Below are 24,018 nucleotides of genomic sequence, written 5' to 3'. Positions count from 1 at the left end.
AACTTTTCTTTTATAAACATAATACAGCTTTTGTGGGAGGTTCTTTAACCGACAACCACCACTACGAGCCTTAGTGATGATACAACGTTTTACCTCACGTTGCCAAAGGACCATCCTATACCTTGCCATCGATATAGGACCTTACTTTTGCTTAGTGGATCCACTAGCCTAATCTTGCGTGATCATCTAAAAAGAATGATACGTCAAGTCCCATGTTGGCGCATGGTTCTTATGGAGAGTCGAGTTAATATGAACTCGTGTCCCCAATTCGGTGCTCAATACTACTCCCAAAAATACTTTGGCTCATGCTTTTAAAATAACTTCTTTCTTTAGTTGAGATAATTACTCAAAACTTAGCCCAAAGGCTCTTTTGGAAAACATGGTTCCTTTCTTGCTTAAATGTAAAAACAAACATTTAGAACTTCTTTGGGAAGTACATAGTTCCCTAATAACTTTGGAGAAATGGACTCGACTCTTTATTCCTTACTTTACTTGAACTCTTTGCTTTTGATTTGACTTGAAACTCTTAACTCAACTCGAAACTTGAAACGACGTTAAGACGTTTAATAACGACTCTTGAAAAGCTCTAAAGACTTGCTTTGACTTGCTTAACTTCTAAGCTTGGTCCTAACTCCACTTGACTTCTAACTTCACTTGACTTGATCCTAACTTTCTTGAATTTAATTATGGATTCAAGGACTTGATTGGTATTTGGAAGGACCCCATGATGCTTAGGAATGATTTAGGAATGATTTGGGACAGCCAAACTAAAGAAAATCTTCGAACATAAATTCTGAAAACAGTGGAGTCCGCGTCCTGTCCGCGACGCGGAGAAGATTTTTGTTCACAGGGGGAACAAGTCCGCGACGCGGACGTGCTCCTCGCAAGCTGCCCGACTTTCTCCTTCACGTCTCCAACTCTAAATCCTCTAACCTCAAGGGTTCCAGCCCCAATCACTTAGAAACATAATATCCCTCAACATTCAATAGAATACCACTCAAAACACAATCCAAATATGTTCCACAACCAACCATATTTCCAACAACAACAACTAACAACTTTAACAACTTTAACAACTTCAACCACAACAACTCACAACTTTAACAACAAAGCCAATCCTTTCTTAATGAATAAAAGGGGTTAGGTGTGTGGGGGAAAGGATCACCCAACACTGAAAGCTCACATACCTTGTTAGGGATCACCCCCGACGAAAATCCACGATGATCTTGGTGGAACTTGATGATCTCCTCGATTTTTCCTCTTCTTCTTCTCTTCTTCTTCTCTTCTTCTCTTCTTCTTCTCTTCTTCACTCTCAAACCCTAGCCTTCACTCTCTTAGAATGGAACAAAAATGATCCAAAGATCAGCCCTATACAACAATATAATCCCAAAAGAATTGGCTAGGGAAAAGACTAAAATGCCCTTAATGATTCCCGGACGGATTTCCTTGTCAACTGCCCAACTTTCAAAGGCCATAACTCGCTCATACGAACTCGGAATTGAGCAAACTCGGCGGCGTTGGAAAGATCGTTCCGAGGGCTATGCAACCATAACTGGAATTCCACCTAACTCATCCTGAGCTAGAACTTATGGCTGTTCAAAGTTGGTCAAAAATTCACATTTTTCCATACTTAGCCAAAATTTCCAAAACTTTAAATTCTTTCCAAAAAATGAAAATTTCCAATTCTAAGCCTCTTCAATTATGTAGTTTTCATATACGTAAGTTTTATTTTTAAGAAATTGAATTTTTCATATCCAAATTCACTATTTAAATTTAAAAATGTAACTCTCGAAATCCAAACTAAAAAGGCGAGTCCTTCTAGGAATTGGCTTATCTTGGAAAGAGACAACAACTTCTCATAACATATCTCAAGGTGTGTTTGGTATGTATTTGGTAGAAAACACCAATGAAGAAGAGGTTCGGGGACTCGAAAACTGATTCTGAAAATGATAACCATCAAATTGTATATATACGAGCAGAAAGAAAAATTCCAAAAAGAAGAATAAAGTTATGATTAAGACCATAATACCACAAAGAGTCTACAGAATTAAGAAAAAACAGGCTACTAGTAATAGACAACAAGAGGGTACAAAACTTGATCAATGAAGCTGACGAACAACATGACAAGAAGGATACTGATGAAAATCAAGAAAAAAAATCAAATCTTAGACTCAAAAAACTTGTCAACATCAATAAAGTGGCTTATGTAGCTATATATGAACCTTTTATTGATATGACCAAGATAAATGGTTACAAAAGGTATTTTGGTTTTCAACATTGTATGGCTAACAACAATGGACAGATGTGGTGCTTTTGGAACAATGGGGGTCATTGCCAACACTGATCAATAGTTAACTCTTCATCTCTCCCAGTGATAGAGGCATTTTCGTAACAGCAGTCTATGCCAAATGCTCAGATATAGAAAGGAAGGATCTTTGGGAAAGTATTACTGATATGAACAGTAATATTAATGATATGCAGAGTACGTTAGATGGTTGAACATGCATGATTCCAAGTTGAGACAAAAAACTCAGTTACAATGGTTTAAAGATGGTGATAAAAACACCAACTACTTTCACAGTGTCTTAAAGACTAAAAGGAGAAGGTTACAAATTCCAAGAATTAAGAATGACGGAGGTAAGTGGATTCAAGGAGACAATAAATTGCCATCAAACACCTCCAAAGACAATTCGGCCTATTATCTGCATTGATGTTATTGTGTTTGTTATTGAATTTTTCAAGGGTAAGAATCTCACTAAATTCTATACTCATTCATGTTTGACCTTGATTCCAAAAATTGAGTCTCCTACTAATTTTGCCGAGTTTAGACCTATTAGCTTAAGCAATTTTACTAACAAGATCATTTCCAAAATTTTAGCTAATAGAATCAACGTGTTACTTGGCAAATTGATTTCTGAAAATCAAAGTGGATTTGTTTCTGGTAGGCTTATTATTGATAGTGTTATGCTCGCTCAGGAGATTATTCATGGAATTGCAAAAGAAAATATAGGTGGTAATGTTGTTTTAAAATTAGATATGGCTAAAGATTATGACAGGCTCTCTTGGTCTTTTTTAATCAAGGTTTTAAAAAAAATTTGGCTTTAATAATGATTGGATTGATTTGATTTGGAGGAACATCTCTAATGTTTGCTATTACATTATTATAAATGGTACTAGACATGGTTTTTTCACTTCCACTCCAGGGCTCAAACAAGGTGATCCTATTTCCCCGTCCCTTTTCATTATTGCTGCTAAAGTTCTTTCTAGATCTTTGAACAGTTTAGTTCATCATGACAATTTCATCCCTTTCTCTATGCATAAAAATGGTCCTCAAATTACGCATCTTGCTTATGCTGATGATATTGTTATTTTTAGTAGCGGCAATACTAATTCTATTAAGTTGATCATGAAGTATATCAAAAATTATGAAAAGATTTCTGGACAAAAAGTGAACAAGAATTAGGTCCTCTTGCTCAAAGTTTCCCCAACTATATCACTAGCAGAAATTCTAAACTCAAAGTCAAAGACTTCCTGGTTAATCATAGATGGAATATCCAAAAGTAATATATTACCCTTCCCTGTAATATTGCCTTACATAGTACTTCTATTGACTTGGGTCTTGAAGACAGGACAAACTATGCAATATGGACCAATGCAGAAGATGGCCAATACTCTAAGGTTTCTGCCTGGGAGAATATTAGAGAGCACAGACAAAGCGAAAACTTTATTAATAATATTTAGCACAATTCTATTCCTTTTAAAATGTCTTTCTTATGCNGATAATGTTATGCTCGCTCAGGAGATTATTCATGGAATTGCAAAAGAGAATATAGGTGGTAATGTGGTTTTAAAATGTGCAAGAACACTTAACTCAAAGTCAAAGACTTCCTGGTTAATCAATGATGGAATATCCAAAAGTTATATGTTACCCTTCCCTGTAATATTGCCTTACATATTACTTCTATTGACTTGGGTCTTGATGACAGGAAAGCCTATGCAATATGGACCAATTCAGAAGATGGCCAATACTCTAACGTTTCTGCCTGGAAAATATTAGAGAGCACAGACAGAGATAACTTTATTAATAATATTTAGCACAATTCTATTCCTTTTAAAATGTCTTTCTTATGCTTGAGGCTAATTGCCAAAAAATTACCTTTCACAGAGGCTCGAGCTAAATTTGGAACTCAAGACGACATAGATTGTGTATGTTGTCCGATGCCCCAGGGTGAAATTATACAACATGTCTTCGTCGAGGGGAAAGAAGCTGAGCATATTTGGAGAACTTTAGGAAGACCTCTTGGCATCATACATCAACAAGTACATGCTCGAAATATTCTCAACAATTGGTGGAAAACAAAACCAAGCAATGAGATTCATAAATTGATCCTGAAAGCCACCCCAATATTAATTTTTTGGGAGATTTGGAAAGCTTGGACTGGTTGTAGATATGGGAATAACAACAAGTTTTATCATTATAAAATGGTTACTCAGTGTACATGGAATATTAAAGTTGTGCTTCATGATTCCTTTCCTTCCATCGACACGAAGGAAAGCTGGAATAGAATTTGTGAGAAGATCGAGAGAATCAGGCCACCTATTAGATGTAGCTCTGTTTGCTGGATTAGACCTCAGAAGGGAATGGTGAAAATTAATACGGATGGCAGTTTTTTTAGCAATGAGAAGAGAGCAGGAATAGGTGGGATAGTAAGACACGGTAATGGTAACATTATTATTGCCTTCTCCTTTCCTGTACAATGCAACATCAACAATCATGCTGAGATATTAGTTGTTGATTATGGTATTAAATGGTGCATCAACCATGGTTATAACAACCTGCAAATTGAATTGGACTCTCTTGTTATTGCAAATATGTTGAGGAACAAATCAACCAACAATATGAAGATTAAGCACATTGTGGACAGAATTACCAACTTCTTGACAGGCACAAATCACCATTTTTCTCACTGTTTAGAGAAGCCAATCAAGTGGCGGATTTATTGGCTAAATATGCCTCTTCAAGTGGAAATAGTACCTTCTATCACTCTTTTCAAGAACTCCCAAGAGAGGCAAGGGGATTATTTCAACTCGATAAATGGCAACTCCCTACAATTAGAAGAAGATTTGAGAAATGTAATTTTTTTGTTAGCTAATTATTTGTTGTACTCCCGGAAAGGAACTTGTATAGGCTACTTCCTTTCCTTTAGATTGTTTGATCAATCTCTTTTGCTCATTAGAGGCAAGGTCCATGTCCCCCTCTAATCTTTTGTAAGTATTTCTACTTATATTTTACATGGTATGGGTCTAGCAAAACCCCCCACACTCGTAGGCTCACAACCTATTGGTGATGGCTTTTGATTTAAAAAAAAAAAAAGTAGCATGTACTTATCATAGGGTAGATTCACCAAACAGAGTTGTGGATTCAGCAAAACTCAATATATAATTTTGGCTTGAATATTGTATTTATGTTTAAAAATTTATTTAATATTAGGGAGAATGCATAAGTACCCCTAGCCTATGCCCAAAATCCCTGAGACACTCCTAACCTTTACTGAGGTCCTATTACCCCCCCGAACTTATTTTATATATAATATTCTACCCCTTTTCGGCCTACGTGGCACTATCTTGTGGGCCCAACGCGTGTTGACAATTTTTTCAAAGATAGTGCCACGTAGGCCGAAAAGGGGTAAAAAATTATATATAAAATAAGTTCGGGGGTAATAGGACCTTAGTAAAGGTTAGGTGTTTCTCAGGAATTTTGGGCATAGGCTGGGGGTACTTATGCATTTTCCCTTATTTTAATTTTGAATATTTAGATATCATGTATTTCTAATTTTTATCTAGGATATAATGCACTTTCGAATGGTGAAAACAAAAAAGCCAACATTTTACTTTAAAAAATTGTGTTTATATATGTTAACAACTTTAAACCCAAAGTTAAAATCAATACATGCGTTTTACTTCTTCTCTTTTCAAGAATTTTTTTTTTACTGGTGTGATTTATGTTTCGTAAAGCTAGACGCATTTGTTCTATCAATATTTCACTTTAAAACCAATAATCATATATTTTTATCATATAAAATCAATGCATCAAAAAGAAAAAAAAACTTGATTGTTTATATTTGATATTGACAAATGTTGAGACTGTTCATGGTAGAATCCCTAGGTTAAACAAATAATATTCAACTCACTTATTAAAAAAAAAAAAAACTTGAACACCCTTGATGAAATTTCTGGCTCCACCACTGAGACAACATGTGACATCACGTGCAATCCCTTATTATTAGTTTAATATAAAAAGAAGTTGTATTGTTGATCAACATTCTTTAAAGGTTGCGATCATGGTGTATTAACAATGGTTACAATCTAGAATAGAATAGAAAGGAATAGAGTTTACTATTGAGGTGAAGGCAGCTTGCGAATAACAGATTTTGAATATTATCAAGTCTATCAGATTCACTTTTCTTTCAGCTCGAAAGACATGAGCTTACACAGAGATTTCTATAGGCTATTTATTCATTTTGACATCTAGTTTATGCACCATCACTTGTCTCACAAAAGAGTAGATGCAATGCTACACTTGAACATGAGTACCCTTTAGCACAAAAGTGTAACAAAGCAAGTAAATTATTCCAAAGAATAATCAACTTAATTAACACCAAGTATGGCATAGATAGTGCCAAAGAGTAAATTAAAAAGGGTGTCCGAATAAAAGAAAAGCATTGAGTTTCAAAAAGGTATATGGAAAAAGGCGTGAACGAAAAACAGGGACTGCTCAGGGAAACAAAAAGGTATATGGAACCTGAATTGGTACTTAACAGCGAGTATGACCCACAAGTTGATATTTGGGCTGATTACGGGACACCACTGTGGGAATCAGATTCAGGAAGCAAAGAAGACACAAATGATGATCATGTGTTGTACAAAATCGGGTTTTAGGAACCTGTTATTTTAAGTTGTATCTGTAGTTTTGATGATCGAACAAACTTTGGACCGGATCCCAACGAAACTAAAAATATCCGTACAAGAAAAACTACAGCTGTCCAAAAGCCTACAACTCTGCAATACCTGCCTGTTGTGATTGGTGCACGTCTCCCACAGCCAATGGAGTTGCATTGTGTGTTTGTGCTATCCTATAATATGTCCATTCTCGATTGTATCACAAACACTTGTTTGAAATATAGATTTTTTAAAAAGGAAAAAGCTTTTCTCTCAAAATTAAAGGAATATTGCTCAAGAATAGCCAGAGGACCTGGTTGAGTTATCATTGTTCTTAGCTGTTGCTAGGATGTATATTTCGGTGGTTAATCTTGTATGATCAGAATTTCATCTTAGAACACAACGGGTTTTAGCTAGGTTTAGCTATGTTGGGTTCATGAAGTCTAAGTTGACTAGAGTTAGTTGGTTTAGTGGGACATAAAGTTATTGTTTAGTTCTTTTGCTTGTAGTAGAATTACTACAATAAGGGGGGAAGAGATTCAGAGTTTGATTCCTAAATTACTAGAGATCTGTAATCTGAAGAATTTGCTCTATTTTGGGTGAAATAGAGTTGAGTTGAAACCTTGTGAGACAGATCGTGATTTTTTCCTTCCTTGAAAAGCTGTCAAAGGAAACCTCCATGGCATCATCAATGCTATTAAAAACATTCTGCATCATGTTAACTGACATTACTATAGAGAAGTCAATCAAGCAGCAGATGCATTAGCTAAATGAAGTATAGAAGAGCGAGTCTTAACAAACACAATTATAACTTTTTACTCATCAATGAGTAATAGAAATGGAGTATTTAAGTACAGGAAATGGTATTCAACTCTATTAATTTACATGATGATTTTTATTAATAACGAAATATTAAAATAACAGAAAGGATAGTTTTACCTTTAGTAATATTAAAATATATTACTAAACATATTTCAAGCTTAATTAAATAAAAGGGAATCATATGGAAAACAATAAAGAACAATTGAAAGAAATAAAAAGCTATAATAGATATTTATTTTTCTTCATTAATTAATAAAGAATAGGAGAAATCAAATATTAATCCTAAATTTTCGGTGTAATAAAAATCCTTACTAAGTGAAATTTAATATAGTCTTTTGATAAAAGTTTTTATGATAGAATATATTTTTCCATTTCTTATTTCATGTTTTTTGATAATAGAATTACTTTTTCTTAGGATAGAATACATTTTGCCACTTTCTTCCAAATAATTGAGGCCATAGCACTCTTAGAAAATATGCAGCCAAATAAGTGGTGAAAACATAGCTACTATTTATCCTAATTTAGCGTAGGATACGAGCCCCTGAAAACGGTCTTTTAACCAACGCTCACCCACGCCAACCCGGTAGCCTGGGGGGTGATCGAGCCAATGGCGGAGGGAGAATTCAGGGCATCAGAGTTGCCATCTATAACTAGACCCCTGATATCTTGAACATCTTCGATCAAATCGGATTGATTTTGACCTTTTATAACCTCAGCATTTCGAAGATAATCTATCAATTCAACTTCGCGGTTAGATAGTTCTATGTATAGACTATCTAAGATATCTATATAACCATTCTTGAGAATATATAGTATAAGGGGCATAAATAAACATAACTTCATAAAATGTATTATAAAGGGTTTTAAGACGAAGAAGCTAATATATCTACTGATGAATAAATAGAAAAGATAAAGATAGGTAAATATACCAGTATAGTGGTTTATAATAATGAAATAGTAAAAGATGATTTCTAGAATATTATAGAAACCGCAAACCCAAATCAGAAAGATATAATTCAAAACCGGGAGAATCCATAAATAAACTTGACTGAATAATACTTTTAGAAGACTAAACATAACTATATATACATTTTTTTATAGCGTAATCAGACTTGGATAGACTGTGTTGTGTCCCTCAACACTTTAATAAGACAATACCAACAAGACTTTTAGGAAAGATAGGCTCAAGAGAAGAGGCCGGGGAATATTGTTGAAAAGACATACAACCTTGACAGGAACGGCCTTCCGCGGAATATATGACTCATGATCCTTTATGTTCTTCAAATTCCGTGGGTGATGTAGCTATTGAGATCAATAATTAAGCAAGGCTCAAGATAAGAAGCCGGGGAGGATCGATACACTTCGTTGTCCATCCCATGGACAATTCCTTCCCCTTGCTTATTCTTAGCATAGAGTTCGACCCTCCAAGTAAAGAGTCTTTACCAATGTATACCTAATCCCTACCCGGGAGGGGTAATTAATAATAAGTGTGGGGTGCTCCTTATATAAGTAATTTAACTAAGAGTGTTTAAAAGAAGTAATCCGTACAATAAATGAAATATCCTAAGAGGTATATCCCACAAACAATCCTGAGGAGATCCCTCCTATCAAACCTATATTCCCCATCTGATGATAGATCGGCTTTATTATCTTCTATAACCTCATCTGACATTAACTCAGGAAAACAAGATTTATTGACATCTTCTATACCCTCTGGTCGTCTAAACCAATCTAGAAGATTCATGCCCAGGTAGTTAGAAAGTTCTGTGATTAGAAAATTCAAGTAATTAGTGTAACACCCCAGAAATTATTTTGAACTAAGACTCGAACCGTTCATCGTAGTGAGTGAGATTTTACCGAGGAATTAAAATTTCTTAAGTGTTAAGGTCACTAGATGTAGCACCTTGAGTTCCAAAAAGAATTAAATTGGAAATAGCAAAATCTGAAATTTTACAAGTTAAGCTAAGTATGAGTTTTGGGTTGACTTCAAACGACCATAAATCCTAGCTCAAGATGATTTAGGCGTTCTACCAGTTACCGTAGGAAACATCTTTGAATTATCTTTCCAACGCCGCCGAGTTTGATAAGTTTCAAGGTCGAATGAGTGAACTATGGCCTTTTGAAGTTAGGCTGTCCAGTTAAGGAAAGTCAAAACCGGGTTTTAGAGGGGTATTTTGGTCTTTTCCTTAACAAAACAGATTTAATTCATTTTTAGTAATATTTTAGGGGTCTAATCTGATTAGGTTCAGTTTTATAATTCTAAAATATACCTAGGGTTTTAGTTGAGAGTTCAAGAAGAGAAAAGATGAGAAAGAGGAGAAAAGAGGAGAGGATCAAGCGTTCGTCGAGATTTTTGCGTGTTGTAGCGGATTTTCGCCATGGATTTGATCCCTAAGAGGTATGTAAGCTTCCATAGTGTTGGGTTCTTTCACCCACATGCCAATCATGATTTATTCAGCGTAATTTCGTTCTTGAAATTTATGGATTTAAGTTCTTGATGAGTTCTTGATAAGTGTTCTTGAAGTTTATTAAGTTTTGAAGTAAGATTCTGCTTAGGTCAACTTTAAATGACCATATCTCTTAGAATATTAAGAGTTACGTGAGCCATAACCTATCCAATTAAAGGTAATTGAATCTACTTTCCAACCCCACCAATTTCACGTCAATCCAATATCTGAGTAAAAAGTTATGACTATTTTAGTAACCTATACAGTGCTGTTACGAATTAGCCGACGGGAAAATATTGAAAATAATCGGTTTTTGTCTTTTTACCTCCAAGAAAACCATCAACGAATTTCTTGACTAATAAAAAGCTCAAAACAATCAGATTTTCATCTTCACTCATGAAAATCATAATTTTTGGCTATAGAGATTTTAAGAAACTAACTCGAGAATCTCAAGAAAGGTCTTCTTGATTGTTTACCTTCAAGCTAGGGTTTCAAGGCTTCTAATCAAGTTCTTCTTCAAGATTCTTAAAGATTCTTCAAGATTCTTCAATAATCTTGTTCTTCTAGGTATGTAAGGCTATCATAGTGTTGGACTAGTTCGTCCTCACACCCTACATCTACTTTCAGATCAGTAAAAGAGTAATCTAGGAAACTTTCCCTAGATTTGAGTATTCTTGAGATAAGTTGATTTTGAGTTCTTGAATTCACGTTTCTTTTAAAAGTTATATTCCTAATTATCGAATAGCTATATTGTTATTGAGATCCTTCATATCATGAATCATAACTCTTGAATTCATAATTCAAATTCAAGAGAGAGTTAAGAGTAGAGTTCAAGGAAGCCTTTGAGTTCAATTGTGAATCCTTTGAGATCAACTATCGATTTGAACTAAGTTTTGAGGAAGTAAGTCAGAGAATGAGAAGAGTCACATACATGAGTTTCATAATGTTATGTAGACCTACGAGTCAAGTCGTTCATGCCCATAAATTCCGCATGAACTCCAGAAGTTGAGTATCTTTGAGAGGAGTAGTATCTTCAAGTTCTAAGTCTTGAGTATTGAGTTCCTAATCCCCTTTGAGATTATATTTCTAAGCATGGGACTATTACATGTTACCCATAAAGTCTTTGAGTTGAATTGTTCATGCCCATAATTCCGCATGAATCCTATAAGTCGAGCAGTCTTGAGAAGAGAAGTATCTTTGAGTCTTTGAGTTGAGTCGTTCATGCTTATAATTCCGCACGAACCCTCTGAGTTGAGCATTCTTGAAATTAGTAATATCATTGAAGTTCTTGAGTTCCAAGTATTTGAGTTCTATCTATGGTTATTGAAAACCTTGCATTGAGTAGTTCATGTCCATAATTCGGTATGAACCATATTTTAAGAAGTCTTTTACAAACGTTTTAACTTTGTTTTAAGACTTAAGTTTTGAGTTCAGTAAAGAGTAAAGAGTAAAGTTTGAAGTCTTTTTCTTCAAAAGTATATGGGGACTAAGTATTCCCAAAGAGTTTATAAATGTTTTCACATTTAAATAAGAACGGAAACTGAGATTTCCAAAGGGCCTTCGGGCTAGTTTTCAGAAAAGAGTAATAGCTTTCTAAATGAAGCAAGCAGGGAAACTGAGATTTCCAAGATAGCCTTTGAGCTAAGTTTTTGAGCAATTATCTCAAATCAGCAGAAAGAAGTATGTTTTTAAAACATAAGAGCTAGTATATTTTTGGGAGTAGTATTGAGCACCGATATGGGGGAGAGTTTAGACAACTCACAGCCTCCATAAACCATGTAGCCACCATGGGTAGAAAAGGGTCATACTTTTTAGATGAACCTTTTTCGAAATAGACTAGTGGATCCATTAGGCAGTTCAGGTCCTATACCTTTGGCCGGGTATAGGATGCGCTGGCAGCGTGAGGTAGATCGCTGTATCATCACTATAGCTCTTATGTGATGGTTGTCGGTTAGAGAAACTCCCACAGAAGTTATTGTATTTTTATATACATCAGTTTATTGTATTTTTATATACATTTCAGAGTTATGTTGTATCCTTGCATACACACAGATTTGACAGCATGTTTTTAAACAGTTTGTTTCTTTATATTGCACTTGTTTTAAATTGCTTTATATTGAAATGAGTTCAGTCATATTTAGTTGAGTATTCAAAGTTGAGTATCCAGAGTTGAGTATCCAGAGTCGAATATCATATCTTTGAGTCGAATATCATATCCTTGAGTTGAGTATCTAATCTCGGAGTTGAGTATCTTATCCTTGAGTACTTCTGAGTTGAGTAAGTTTGAGTAGTTTTGAGTACCCTTGAGTATTCCTTGAGTTGAGTAAGTTTGAGAAGAGGTAAGTATGTTTCATTTCTATCAAGTTTCAAGCTTACGTTTATGTTTTAGAATTCCTCTTACATGCTCGTACATTCCACGTACTGAGCCATTTGGCCTGCATCTTCTCATGATGCAGACACAGGTATTCCGGATCATCAACAGGAGCTTCGTTGATACATCCGAGAGTTCGAGTTAGCTATGGTGAGCCTCCTTGCTTTCGGAGGATTTCATTTACCTTTCAGTTATATCAGTTGTTAGGATGTCGCGGGTCTTGTCCCGACTTTCATCTTTATCAGTTAGAGGCTTCATAGATAATCAGTATAGTTGAGAAGTCTGTATCATTTATTTTATTAAATGTTTTAAAGACTAAAGTTGTCTTTTTATGGCGAGTTGTATATATTTTATTATACATAGTTTTCTTTGGACTTAAAGTTTGTATTTAAGTCTTATGAACTTTTATTTCAGTTTTTAAGCTTTGTATGCTTGAATCCGTTTTCCGCTTGTAGTCAGCCAGGATAAGGGTTCGCTTGGGGACCAGCAATGGTCTTCGAGTGCCGGCCACGTCCAGGGTGTAGGCTCGAGTCGTGACAATTAGTATCACCATACTTGATAAAGTAGAGTATAGAAGGGCTTATACTGCCTACTATGAAAAGTTCTATAAGAACACTTTTTAAGAGGGGTAAGGATATACATCGATATATATTATATAAATATATATATATTAGAAGAGAGAGTTTCAAAGGCTGCTTATTGGTCATTCAATTGGCAAGTGGGGATATTTTTGTCATTCCAACTTCTCAAAGTGATAAGTATTGCATAGAAAAAATTGTACTATGAGCCTTATTATTTGGACCTTCTTAACATCTTTAGAAACAACCCTACACTTTTCTACTAAATTACATATTATGCCTTCTATCATTGAGTATAGTGGGGTCCATTTAATTTTACAATTGACACCTATACAATGATAACTTTATTGAGTTTCTATATATTTCCATTTTTATTCTCTACATATAGTTAAATAATTTAATGAAATTTTATTATTTAGCTTTTATATTCAAAACGAATTATTTTTTAATATTATATATATCATTAAATAACTATATAAGATTATTAATAGTCATATTTATATTTTTAAAGTATAATTAATAAAATTATATTTTAAAATAAACTCCTAATAAATAATTTATTAAGAAAAATGTCAAATTAATTTAAATTATTTCTTTTTATTATACTTTACTTTTACTTACTTATATAGAAGAGACAGCAAGATGACTGATTTTTGCCATCTTTATAAAAGAATAAGGGTCTTTTGGTCATTTACACTACCAAATTCATCAATAAAGGCTGCATACGTGTCTTAATACTGCTTTGGAAGAGACACGTAGCAATGCTGCCAAATTGATGTGCATTTAGGACATTTTATGAGAGTTGATGCTCTGTCTCTTTTCTTCTTTATTTTGCAAAGCAAAAAAAATCAAGTTTTTCTGTTTGGTTTTTCTGCATGTGTTGTTGTTGTATAAGTAAATGATTATATTGTGTTATTAAGAAATGTGCAGTTTTTTGTTATCTTTTTCTGCTTTTTGGTTATATTTTTGGGTTGTGGTTTTGAAATTTCTCTCCATCTTTCATAAATTTTAATGAAAATCAAGACCCAATTCGATTCTTCTGTTTTAGATTTGTAGGGTTATCGGTTGGACTATAAGAATTGCGTCTTTGTTGAATTCAGAAATTTGAGATGCTCTTTCTTCTCTGTTTCGCCTCAAATTTGTCTTTGATGTTGCCGTTGATTTTTAATAAAAACAAGTGAGCACCGTAAGTGATTGCATATACACTATTAGTTAGTCTAATCAATACAATAAGCCTATCATATATTGGTGTACTTGTGTATAGGTAGCAATATCATTCCTTTAAACTTGTTGATTCTAAGCTCTTGTGATGTCCCACACAATTTTTTTCTGTTGTTCGAGTTAGATTTGAGAAGAGGTAAAACAGGCTAAAGTGTTTAACACTTTCAAGACATAGTTCAACAGCGGTTCAATGCAAGTTTTTTTTTTTTAACTCTTGAATGTATCATTTGAAGTGATTCTCGGTATGTGCAGGGTGTCTTTACTTTGGGCATTATAATCTATTCCTCAAAAGGTCTTCGGTTAAAAGAGCACAAAACTATGATAAAAGACTATAAATCTTAAGCCACAATTGAAGTCACAAAACTAGACTATTACATTATAGTACAAAAAATCTTCCATTTTATAGATTTTGCTGGGACCATATTTATATATATATATCTTGGCCTTTGTGTAGTTGTGGTTGATAGTTTGTTGCATTTACTTATATTACTAGCAGTGAAAGTAGTTTGATTATTGTGATCAATTTACTGCCTTAGAGCTCATATAGTTTTTCAGAGTATTATGATATATGAGCTACTTGAATTGTGTAAAACAACTACGTTTGTCCTTTTCATTTATTAATCGATGCATTAGAGATAGTTTGGAGATAGTTCTCTGTACAGTCAATCACTTCTTAGTTTACCAATAAAGAGCTGAATGATGAAGGAACTTCAAGTAAAAGTAGTGCCAGTCTGCGGTCATTTTCCTAGATGAACCACAAGAAGATTTGTGCTTGTGTTTTCTTTGTGAACTTAAAGAATAAACTCGATCGACAACTTTACTTGTATTTGTGTTTATTGCAATTTGTCTCTGCTTTGGTCGACCTCGAAAACAATATCTATCTACCTAGCCTTATCAGCCTTGCACTTGGTTCTTAAGTCATTATATTGAAGTAATTGTACACTTGCTTTCATGTATGTACATACCTCCTATTTCAAGCAACCGTAATTTGATTCTTTTTCCAATCTTGTAATTTATGAATAATATTTTTTCTTCTTCTCTCATATGTATAAAGTCTTAATGTTTTGATCAAAGATAAAAACAACTCAATCTGCATCTCAACTAACTGTCTATACAATATATCACATTTTGTTATTATGTAAAATAAGTGTACATAACTATCTTGTAAAACTTAGTTCCTTAAAATATCAACAAACGATTATTATGCAAGGTTATCTTATGCTACATACTTGTAATCCAACTTTTAATTGATATCAAGTTATGATATTTATTATAGAAATCATTTCCTCATTTCAAAAGAAAAAAAAAACTTATTTTCTAGAGGAAATATGTTGCAAAAATTTTAGCTCATCAAATATAGAAAATTAACATTTTACAGAACACACCGATAGATTCATCAAATTTTTTTCTCCAATTTCACGTAAAAACAAATTTAACAAAAATAAAAGGAATATTACATAATAATATTGGGCCCGTGCTGACACGGGCCATTACTTTCTAGTGTATATATAAAAAATGTATATATAAATAGGAGAATATACATGTAAAGTAGTTTATAACAAATAAATGTACATAGACAAATTTTACAAACTTGTAGAAACCTAAATGCCAAATCATAGAGATAAGCTTCATTTGAGGTATAAAACCAATCCACACCTTTTTGAATAATGTTATTAATAGAGTGATCATTGCAGCATATACATAGTGTTTAGCGTAATAGGACTACGATAGACTGTGGTGTGTCCCTCAACACTTTATGGAAAGATAATTGAATAAGCTATAGGGCGGGAAATGGCTCAGGGATAGTTATGGGTGAATTATATCCTATAGATCGTCTATAATGTATATATACTTTATTCAGAGGCTTTTATATCTTATAGATCATCAATAGTGTATATATACTTTATGCGGAGGCTTTTATATCCTATGGATCATCAATAGTGTGTGTGTATATATATATATATAGGAGGCTTTTGTATCCTATAGATCATCAATAGTGCAATTGAATATACAAGCAGTGACTTCTATCACATATTACAGAGGCATTTTTATCCTATAGATCAATAATAGTGTAATTGGATATACAAGCAGTGACTTCTATCACATATTACGAAGGCATTTATATCTTATAGATCAACAATAGTGTATATATACTTTTTTATCCACCATTGCCTCCTCCAAGGGAACAAGGTTGCCGACGTTTTGTCCAGATCAGGTTGCAAGCTAACACAGACCAATAATCCACGCATCCTCTTATCTCCACCTGATATAGTAAAGAAGAAGCTACAAGCTGATCAAGTTGGAGCGTCTTCTAGTAAAATAGTGGTATGGTCTACCTGTAATAAGTTAGCTCGTTTTGGTAATCTGTATGTAATCGCAAATACTAATAGCGATAATGTAATGTCCAATACGTAATTATATATATATATATTTATATATTTCCCTTTTGCCAAAAAAAAAATTGCTTAAGTTGGAGAAAAGGGAGAAGTGCTGAAGTTATTTAGTATTAATTGTAATAAATAAAAGGTGTAAACAACTCATTTTTTATTCTCCTCAACTACTCTCAATGTTTAAATAATTTTTAGATTTTTTTAATATTTACTCTTAATTTCATTTTAATAGATTTTTACATAATTCAAACTAAAAAATCATATTTTAAAATAAACTTTCCTTTTCAAAGAGATTGTTTCAAAAAATTTATGTTTGTTTCACTTTAAATTTTAATAAGTAATTAGTGTTTTTGTTTCTTATTAACATGTTTATTTAGGCTAACTGTTTGATATTTTATTTTATTTTTTGTATGTTTTTCATCTAAAGATAATTAGTTAGTAATATTTTTATTTTTATTAAGGAATAAGAATACAATCATAGCAAATTTTTAATTAAAGAAAATAAATGAAACAAAAACAAAAAGACTCAGAATACCTTATGGGCTAATTTTATGTGGAACAAATAATGCAAGAAGCATATTCCAACTGAAAATTCGCATTTTAACCCTAAGAGTATGAGTCCGCCCGCCGCCAGCCAACCTTTTCCGATGGCTGATTTACTAACATCTACTTCAGAATTTTCTCCTTTACTTTCAAAGGCCTTAGTTGGTACTAAACTGTTAAACCCTTGTCTTCCCAAAGAATTCTCATTTGCAGAATCTCTTAATCAATTGGCTCAACAAAGTCATTACAGTCTTATAAGAGATATTACACTGGTTGGGGGTATCCCACAAATCAAATGGACAGAGGAAGAGGTTGACAAAATGAATCAAATTGAAGAGCTTCAATTCGCAATGGTAGGCAAATTTACACATGAATGGAAAGATTTAGAAGAATGCAGAATGCGCAAAATCCCACAACCTAGAGATGTGGAAAATTTTCAACATAATAGGGGTGATGGTATTAATAATTCAAATCCTTGGTTTGTTCCTGCTAAACTCCGTTATGTGCATGGATTTCAAAAAGGCAAAGCTAGAGTCTTGTCAAGTGGTAGGGTGGTTGGTGACCCTGGACAATGGGATGTGATGAAAGATTTAAGACCTTCTGAATATCAGCTACATATAACAATCAAGAACAAATTTGATGCTCTTACACAAAATGGATAGGAGAAGGTTAAAGAAGGGAAGTTACAAGTAAGAAATGAGCAGGACATCAATAGCAATAAGAAGACTAATAAGGATTCAAGAATATTCCACCAAGGGGAATCCTCTAAAGATTGAGTCACAAGGTCCTTTGGTAAGAAAATTGATATAATTGTACTTGATAAACATGCACAACAAAGAACAACAAATATACAGAAACATATTAAAGGAGATGAAGTGCAGCAAAAGAGCAATGAGATTGAGGTCATAGATGCAGATAAAGGGCAGAACCCAATGTCTAACAACACCAACGTTGATAAACATGAAGCACAGAAGAATAGTAATGAGGCTGAGGTCACAAATATAATTAAAGGTCAAGATTCAAAGTCCAGCAACATTAATGTAGATAGAGATCAAGTACAAGAGCAGTGAGATTGAGGTTAATGCTAATGATTAAGATAAACATGTAGTTTCTAGCAATATTAGCAACCAACAGAAGGAATTGATACTCAGTCAAGCAGATCATTTTTCAAACATGGAGTTGGTAATTTTGGAAGTTCCTAATGCGGTTCAAATAGATGAGTCCCAGATGATTCAAATAGAGTCTTCCAATAGAGTTTTACATGATGTTATGTCTCATAATTTAGAAGAAGTGAGAGCCTTGAAGCAAAAGAGAACCAAATTTCTAAAGATGTTATTGAAATTGAGGAATCAGAGAAGATATGGGATTATGTACCAATTGAAGCTAATATATCTCTAAAGCTTTTAAAAAGGGCCAGAAAGGGGAAGAAGCAGGGTAATGGAGAAAATACTCAGCCCACCAAAGTTCAGCCGAAGAGAGTTAAATCAGTTCCTAAGAAATATGAAGGCTCTAATTTGAAATATTATATCTGTCAAATCTCAACAAGTCTTTCATAGAGTTTAGATGCTTCATAGTTTCCATAAGTTCACTTTTATTGGACTATTGGAACCATTTCAAAACTCTAGACATATTAACAAATATAGGAGAAGACTGAGGATGCCTTTGGCTACGTCAAATTGCAATGGTAAAATTTGGTTTTTTACAACCCATGATTTTACTACTATTGTGATAAAGAACACTAAGCAATAACTAACTTTGCAATTACATCATCAAAGTTATATTCACAGTTTATTTGTTACATTAGTTTACGCTAAGTGCAATATTGATCATGTTATGGGAAGATACCTTTCAATTGGCTACAGGAATGACAAGTCCATGGGTAGTTGGAGGGGATTTCAATGTTGTATTGAATGTAGAAGAAAAAATAAGTGGTTTCAGGGGCAGACCCACCTGTAGAATATTAGGTGCTCGAGCACCCATTGACCCCAATGGAAACTTTATATATGTATATAGAAAATAATGAAAAATTTATATAAGATTTGTTTCAGCACCCATTAAACAAAGTGTTCCATGGGCGTTGTGGTTTTGAAGTCAGATTTTAGAAGCGTTGTTGCCCTTCATCGAGGGTTCGATCCCCTACGACAACATCTATCTTTTTGTTGAAAAAAGGCCAACAGAAACTTCTTGACTTCTTTTTCAAAATTTTGCTTATATTTCTTTTTCTTTTTCCACTTTCTTATTTTTTGTATTTCATTTATTAATTAAATTATAAAAATATTAGTAGTAAACTTCTAGAAAGAATTTTTTTTTGGCTTGTTAAAAGAATTGAGCACCCACGATCATCGAATCCTGAATCCTCCACTGGGTGGTTTACCGGTGAGTGATGTTGATCATGAAGACTTATAAAACTGTATTTCGTCATGTGATTTAAACAACATACAATTTAGAGATAACCCATTTACTTGGTGGAATGATAGAGCTAATAATGAGTGTATCTTTGAAAGATTGGATAGAATTATTTCTAATCAAGAAATGCAGGGCTGGTTTAATCATATGAAAGTGGAACATCTAACTAGAACAGGTCCGATCATACCCCTATGCTTTTAACTTGTGAAGAAGGTGCAGCAAGGTATAAGAAACCATTTAGGTTTCTTAAATTCTGGACTGAAAATGCATCATTTATTGATGTGGTGAGGCAAAATGGGTAGAAAATGAGTCATTAAACCCGTTCGTAGCCTTCAAGGAAAATATACAAAGAGTGAAAACTACTTTGACAAAATGGAGCAAAGATATTATGGTGATATCTTTAAGCAACTCGTTATCAGAGAAGATATTGTCAAAATTAAAGAAAAATTGTTCAAAGAACATTCCAGTGGTGAAAATAAACAAGTACTTCAAAGAGCTCAAGCTGAATTTAAAAGGTATTTCCACTTTGAAGAAATCTTCTGGCAACAAAAAGTTGGGTATGATTGGTTCGAGAATGGAGATAGAAATACAAGATTCTTCCACAGTATTGTGAAGGGAAGAAGAAAAAAACTCTAATTGCACATAATTCAGAATAATCAAGGAAATTGGCATTGAGGAAGAAGAGGAAATTGCAGCAGAGACTGAGAACTTTTATCATTATTAGTTTTTACAAGAAAAAGATGCTATTGAGTTTTCCTTATTAGGTAACATTCCTGAAATAATTAGTGAGGCAGAAAACGTAATTCTTTGCAGGCAACCAACTCTTAAGGAAATCAGAAAAGCGATTTTCAATCTAAATGTCGTTAGTACAAGTGGTCATGATGGTTTATCATGTGCTTTCTATCAATGTTGTTGGGAGATAGTGGGTACTGATATTTTCAGAATGGTACAAAAGTTTTTCAGAGGTAATTCTCTTCCTAGTTTTATTACTCACACTAATTTGGTCTTATTACCTAAGAAGGAAAAAATTCAGTCCTTCTCTGATTTAAGACCAATTAGTCTGAGTAATTTCACTAATAAAATTCTATCCAGGGTTGTTCATGATAAACTGGAAGTTTATTTACCCAAATTGATTTTTCACAATCAATCATGTTTTGTTAAAGGTAGAAGCATCATTGAAAATGTGCTTTTGACACAAGAAATTGTCTCTGACATCAGAAAGAGAGGTAAACCTGCAAATGTGATCCTAAAGCTTGATATGACCAAGGCATATAATAGAGTATCTTAGTTCTTTTTTATGAAATTTTTAAGGAAAATGGGCTTTTCAAAATTGTTTGTTGATTTGGTTTGGAGATTGATCTCCAACAATTGGTATTTAGTCTTGATCAATGGCCAAGCACATGATTTTTTTCATTCCACTAGGGGAGTGAAACAAGAAGACCCATTATCTCTTGCTCTCTTTATCTTATCGGCAGAAGTGCTTTCCAGAGGCCTAAATACTTTGTTTGATGATGATCAATTTATGGGGTATGGTTTACCAAAGTGGAGTGCTAAGCTTAATCATTTGGCTTACATAGATGACACTATTATATTTGCTTCAACTAACAGTTACTCTTTGAAAAGAATAGTCTCAATCTTGCAGAAGTATGAAGTTCAATCAGGTCAGAAAGTCAACAAGGAGAAAAATGCTTTCTATTTACATCAAAGTGCAAGTTCTACGGAGAAACAATTGGTGGAAGAATGCACAAGTATTTCTAAAGGTCAATTTCATTTGAAATATCTAAGTTGCCCTATCACCCACTCCAGGAAAAGGAAGGAACATTATGCAGAGCTTATCTATGCAAAAAGTTGGACAGCGAGGACACGAGTGAGCCAAGCTTCAAAAGGGGTATATCTAGACATTTTCGAATATTTTAAGGACATATTTGACCTTTTTCCCTTTTTTATATACATGAAGGACTTTCTTGGCAATGTATTATACAAGGAGGACGGAAATAGAGCAATCTTAAGATTTGAGTGACCATTTGAGTAAAAAATTACTAGTATATTAAAACTTGAAAATATCCTCATATACAGAGTACTACTGAAAAACTGACCTGATAGCCTCTCAGCTTCGAACCAGTTGCAAAAACCCTAATCTCAGAGTTCGCTACGGCCTAGGGTTCCGTCAAAACTAACCAGTACTTCACCGGCGGAACACCGAGCCATCGGCCAACCGGCAGAGAGCATCACCGCAAATGGACTTCGACGAGTACGATTATCTGGAGAAGACTGTGGAAGAGACTAACGGTACTTCTACGAAGAGCAAAGACAAAGACAATAACAGCAGCGCCGAGAAGGAGAAGAGCGAGAAAGGCTATCGTCGAAGGGAGAGAGATGGAAGTGAGGAATACGCCGACGACGACAATAGAGAGCGCCGGAGCAGCAAAAAGTCTCGCGGCGACGGCGAAAGCATCAGAGAGAAGGATAAGGAGAGAGATAGGGAAAGGTCATCGAGGCATCGGAGTAGGGAACGGGAATCTGAGAGAGACAAAGAGAGAAGCTCAAAAGACCGTGACAGAGAGAAGAGGGAAAAGGAGAAAGAGAAAGAGAGGGATAGAGACAGGGAGAAGGAGAAGGAACGTGATAGAGATAGGAAGAGTAGAGATCGGGATAGAGATAGAGATAAGGAGCGAGAGAAGGAGAAAGATAGAGAGAGGGAGAGGTCAAGGAGGAGCCGTAGTCGCTCGAGGATTGAGCGAGAGCGAGAGAAAGAGATGTTGAGAGACAGCGAGCGTGACTTTGAATCACGGGACAGCAGGTTATACTATTTGCTTTGCTTGTATCTTATGCTACATTATTAGTCTCTTGTCATATCAAGTGCTGCTGTTTGTTGCCTCTTAACAATTTTGAGTTTATTTCAAAATGATTAGTGTTTTGATGATAATTATTAATTCAGGCTGTAGTGATTGATGAATAGTTTCCAATGTACATCAATATGGTTGGCAACTGCAATTATGCAGTTGGTTGGCAATTGCAATCATGTAGCTGCTAATGTGGTGAAAGGCATTGCGAAAACTAAAAAAGAAATGATCAATATTTGCATCTCATCATCTTTATTTCTCAAATTTATATCAAATTTTTTACTGGGCTGTCGACTGTTTTTGTAACCCAAAAAACAGAAAATTAGGTAATGGCTGAGATTAAGTATGTGCTTGAACACACTCTGCTGAGTGTTTTGAGTTCTAGTAGGTTCAAACGGAGAAGGCAATTTAAAGTGGTCTAAGTGCGTAAAAGAGTGTCAGTTTATCCACAAAGAATGTAATATTCTGACTTGGGTTGAAATCGTAGATGGATTGTTTCCACATCTTAATGGGCTAACAATGCGGAAACCCTTCAAGGCTTGATTGAAGAAGTGGCTTATTCCCACATATATTGAGTATGATAAGGTCTGTTAAGTTTCCTTTGGTCTTTGAGATTTTCGCTCACTCTTGAATCCTTCTAATGTTTCTGCATTGATGGATTTAAGGTTACTTTTTTCTTAAATCTGATTTGAGATGTTGACAAATGATGTATTGAATTTCTAGGTTGGCAACGCATATGGTGTGAGGCTGTATCAGTTTTTCAACCTTTTCTTCTGTTCGAAGACGAAAATACATTAACCCTATATGTGATTCTTTTTTGTGAAAGCAGGGAAAAGTCTCAAAATTTTGGTGCTGGGCAGCGAATAATGTCACAACACATACTGCATTCATATTCTTAACTTGAAGTTTATACTTGGAGATGCTTCAAAAGTTCAAATTATCTTCTAGAATTTGCTCTATTTGTACTTGTTTTCTTTTTCTCTGGGAATGTTGTGTTTTACTGGTGGTTGGAATTCTATTTGCTTCCTGTTTAGATATAAAAGACGAAACTCATTTGGGTCCTTGAGCATTTATGAGGAGATCGTGCTATATTCGGCTAAACAAGTAGATAAATGAAGTTTACATTTTCAAGTAGCCTATCGGCCTATCCAAAACTTTAGAATCTTGTTGACTTCTTCCACATTTGTCTCAAAAGGGCTTGCCTTGATGATCTATCCTGCTGCAGTAGCTACTCCATCTAATTGAAAAGAGGTGAAATTTAGCACAGCAAGGGAGGCTTTAGAGGATGATGATTCATCATGTCATAATGTAATTTGTAGCATGTCCATGTATTTATGCAAGTTTGGTTGAGCTTTGATGTTTATAGTAGTTGATTACCTTCAATGTAGCAGGTGCTACATAAAGTACTTGAAATGAAAATCCACTCCCTACTATGTGCAACTTAAATTTTACAACCAG

At 34.2% G+C, this 24,018-nt stretch overlaps 2 protein-coding genes across 6 annotated transcripts in view; both read left to right on the top strand.

Moving 5' to 3' along the window:
* Positions 1–24,018, top strand: part of LOC125870993 (receptor-like protein EIX2) — a 140,267-nt gene that overhangs the window by 44,747 nt on the left and 71,502 nt on the right. The window lies entirely within an intron of this gene.
* Positions 21,801–23,901, top strand: LOC125871249 (uncharacterized). 2 transcript variants are annotated; one of them, XM_049551854.1, is made up of 3 exons: positions 21,801–22,517; positions 23,048–23,145; positions 23,284–23,901. In XM_049551854.1, the coding sequence occupies exons 1-2, from the start codon at positions 21,955–21,957 to the stop codon at positions 23,067–23,069; spliced, it is 585 nt and encodes a 194-aa protein (XP_049407811.1). In that variant the 5' UTR covers positions 21,801–21,954; the 3' UTR covers positions 23,070–23,145; positions 23,284–23,901. The 2 variants fall into 2 exon arrangements, with proteins under 2 accessions (XP_049407811.1, XP_049407806.1); XM_049551849.1 differs by having other exon boundaries at positions 22,949–23,145.

This window comes from Solanum stenotomum, chromosome 1, assembly GCF_019186545.1.
Source record: "Solanum stenotomum isolate F172 chromosome 1, ASM1918654v1, whole genome shotgun sequence".
Lineage (NCBI taxonomy): Eukaryota > Viridiplantae > Streptophyta > Magnoliopsida > Solanales > Solanaceae > Solanum > Solanum stenotomum.
This window is presented reverse-complemented; position numbering and strand designations above follow the sequence as displayed.